This window comes from Momordica charantia, assembly GCF_013281855.1.
Source record: "Momordica charantia cultivar OHB3-1 chromosome 4 unlocalized genomic scaffold, Mcharantia_2.0 BLBB01000004.1, whole genome shotgun sequence".
Taxonomy (NCBI): Eukaryota; Viridiplantae; Streptophyta; class Magnoliopsida; order Cucurbitales; family Cucurbitaceae; genus Momordica; species Momordica charantia.
The window spans coordinates 11,505,743-11,509,357 of NW_028275162.1; the positions used below are offsets into that span (position 1 = coordinate 11,505,743).

The 3,615-nt window shown below is 38.3% G+C and overlaps 1 protein-coding gene across 1 annotated transcript; it reads left to right on the forward strand.

Annotated features, from left to right (window-relative positions):
* Nucleotides 1-244: 244 nt before the first annotated feature.
* Nucleotides 245-3,080, forward strand: LOC111023614 (uncharacterized). Its single transcript, XM_022301091.2, has 2 exons — nt 245-2,456; nt 2,554-3,080. The coding sequence occupies exons 1-2, from the start codon at nt 365-367 to the stop codon at nt 2,934-2,936; spliced, it is 2,475 nt and encodes an 824-aa protein (XP_022156783.1). The 5' UTR covers nt 245-364; the 3' UTR covers nt 2,937-3,080.
* Nucleotides 3,081-3,615: the final 535 nt, after the last annotated feature.

Below are 3,615 nucleotides of genomic sequence, written 5' to 3' on the forward strand. Positions count from 1 at the left end.
ACAACAACGGACTTTATATATATATATATATATTTTCTACAAAACTAATTCCAAATATATAACATCCACCGAGTTATTTTTAGGAATAATGCTTTAAAAATTTTAGGTCCTATGCCGCTTCACTTGCTTTAAAGAATCTACCAAACTATTTCTAGGAATAATACTTCAAAGCATCTTTGGAGTCGGGAGTCCTATCCCATTCCTATATTTGTTATAATAATAAAATCTTTTGTGCCACTTACCAAATTCCATTCCCAACGAAAAGGAGTATATATTAGCATCTTGTCCAAGCAAACAATTATAACTCTCTCATATCTTTCTTCCCTCTCTCCCCATTATCTTCTCTCAATTCCAAGCAAAGTATATGATGCAAAACTTCACTCATGCCTGCTTTCTCTTTCTACTCCTAATTTCTTCCTTCTTTTTTTCCAATTTATCTTCCAACTCTATCCTCGTGGTTGCATCAAAATTGTCTCCAGCTCAACGAGAAACCCAGGCTCTACTCAAAATCAGTCCTTGGTGGAGCGCCAGAGGTCAAAACATCTCGCGCCCCTGTTGTAAATGGAACGGCATAACTTGTGACGTTGCCTCGGGAAGCGTCACAAGTATTGAGGTGAATTGGCCATTGCCAACAGGATCTACTCTACAAACCTTGAGCTTCTCATCTTTACCAAACTTGGTTCATTTTTGTGTCTTCAATTCCGGTCTCCAAGGTACCATCCCTCCCGAAATAGCCCATCTCTCAAAACTCAACTATCTAGACTTATCTTGCAACAACCTCACGGGTGAGATTCCTTCAGAAATAGGGAATTTGACCAATTTGAGGCTGCTTAATCTGGTAGAAAATATGCTCAATGGCACAATCCCTTCAACTATAGGTCAATTGTCCCATCTAACATATCTAAACATTTCTGTAAACCAAATAGGTGGAATCATTCCCCTTCAAATAGGGAATTTGAAGAATCTGAGTACTCTGTCTCTCAGTAAAAATCTACTCATTGCTCCAATCCCATCAACAATAAAATATTTAACTCATCTAACAAAGCTTCGGTTAGATGATAACAAGCTTAATGGCTCCCTTCCTTCGAGCCTGTGGTCTTTGCCTCAGTTGGGAGAGTTGTATCTTTCAAGCAACAACTTCAGTGGTTCAATTCCTCCCCAAATAGGGAATTTAAAGAGTTTGAAATATATTTCCATACAAGATAATTCACTCACTGGCCCAATTCCTTCATCCATTTTCCATCTCACCAATTTAACCGACATAAATCTTGCTTCAAACATGTTCACCGGGCCCATCCCCCAACAAATTGGAGACTCACAGAATTTGCTGAATTTGAATGTCAGCAGTAACAGGATTACTGGCCCAATCCCTGAGAGCTTCGTGAACATACTTTACAAAAATTACTCCATCATCAACTGGAGATTGCCTCCATCACGTGATTGGAGTACAAAGTTGGTGTTCGACTTCAGCCATAATTCCATTGATGGTGAAGTTCCCCATTTGTTAGAGGAGAAAGATAAGATTATTAATCCTACAAGCATCGATCTCAGCTACAATAAGCTCACAGGTACGGTTTCTGATGACCTTATTCGCCTCCGAAACATCAACATATCCTTTAACTTGCTTCAAGGTCCGGTTTCCGACAGATTTCTTGGTCGTTTTAATGTCAGTGTCGTTTTGGGTAACCAAAAACTATGTGGTAATGATCCACAGCTCCACTCTTGTCTTTCCCATAAAACTCCCAAAACACTGATGATTCTGCTCGTTCTCCCAATTCTTGTGTTCGTTGTTCTCTTTCTTTTTTGCCTCACTCTTGCCCGGTCGAGTCCCGCTTCCGCTCATTCGATGAAGTCCGATAAGCACGGAAACGTGTTCTCGATATGGGATTACGACGGAAAGATTGCATACGAAGACATCGTAGAAGCAACGGAGGATTTCGACATCAAATACTGCATCGGCACCGGCGGATACGGAAGCGTTTACAAAGCCAAACTTCCGACCGGGAGAGTCGTGGCTTTGAAGAAACTTCACACTTACGAGGCGGAGCAGAGCATTCTTTTGAAGAGTTTCCAAAACGAGGTGGAGATGTTGAAAGGGGTGAGACACAAGAACATAATTAAACTCCATGGTTATTGCCTCCATAAACGCTGCATGTTTCTGATTTACGAGTACATGGAGAGGGGAAGCCTATTTTGGGTGCTGAGTAATGATATTGAAGCAGTGGAATTGGATTGGGATAAGAGGGTAAGCATAATTAGTGGAATAGCGAATGCTTTGTCCCATATACATCATGATTGTACTATGCCTATCATTCATCGAGATGTTACAACCAGTAATATACTTTTGGATTCAAAGCAAGAGGCGTTTCTATCAGATTTTGGTATTGCAAGATTGCTCGGTTTGGATTCATCTTATCATACCATTGTTGGTGGAACTTATGGGTATATTGCTCCAGGTAAGCATGTTATACTTTTCAAATTATGAAATATATATAGTTTATTTTTCTGTATCTTAATCCATGTATTTTTTTTTTTTTTGCTTTTCCAATACAGAATTAGCGTATACCATGGTTGTTACGGAAAAATGTGATGTCTACAGCTTTGGAGTGGTGGCGCTAGAAACAATAATGGGGAAGCACCCTGGAGAATTGTTAAATGACTTGTGGTCTAATTCTACTTCTCATGTAGCAGTCAAGGATTTGTTGGACTCCCGTCTCAAATCTCCTTTAATCAAACCTGGAGTTGCACAAAGCGTAGTGCTCGTATTAACGTTGGCTCTTGCATGTCTCCACCCAAATCCAAAAGCTCGACCTACAATGCAGCATGTCGCTAAAGAATTTATTGTTCGAAGGACCCATAGGAAAGAGGTCTCCTTTGATGAGATTTTAATTGAACAACTGTTAAGACAAGAAATATACCATATAAATAAGATGTAGGAATAAGTGATTTTTGTTCAAATATGAAAAAGTGTTTGAGTTATTCAAATTTGTGATTCAATAATTTGAAGCTAAGTTTTGTTCTTTACCATTCAATATACTATTATGAAGTTTTTCTTCTCGTTTAATCATATTTTTGAGCCAGACATTAATTTCTATTGTGTTTAAATCATTCATCAACATATGAAATGGTTTTACATAAACGAGACCCTGTTGCATAAATATTTTATCTAAAACTTTGGTAGCAAATCTTACTCTATCTTTCCATAATGTATATGGATCAAAGAAAAGTATCACAATATACTATATGTTGGTACTTGATTCTGAATGATTCGAGATTCGCGGCATAGCTTCTCCTTTCCAAGCTATGCAAGAGGACATGCACAGAAGAAACAAACACTTTGATGCTCAAGTCAGTCTAAAGACCGAGCTAAGTATGTTGGTTCCAGACAAAATCAAATACTTATGTGTGGTAGTGAGTGTGTATTTATATAAGGCGAGAGAAAAACCATTTTATTACAACCATTATAGACTTTGTTATATGGTTAACTTGTTTCGCTTCATAGCTTGGATTGAATGCTTTGCGAAGCATTATGAGGTAGAACGAGCTATATAGATTGGCGTTCTTCATAAAAGTAAACAAACTGTCATAGGTCGAGCTATTTAGCTCGGTAACGGT

Excerpts from the sequence above, each read along its gene's own strand:
- LOC111023614 (XM_022301091.2), top strand. The coding sequence starts at position 365 with ATGATGCAAAACTTCACTCATGCCTGCTTTCTCTTTCTACTCCTAATT. Across the intron at positions 2,457-2,553 it reads TTATGGGTATATTGCTCCAG|AATTAGCGTATACCATGGTT; the intron begins GTAAGCATGTTA and ends TTTCCAATACAG.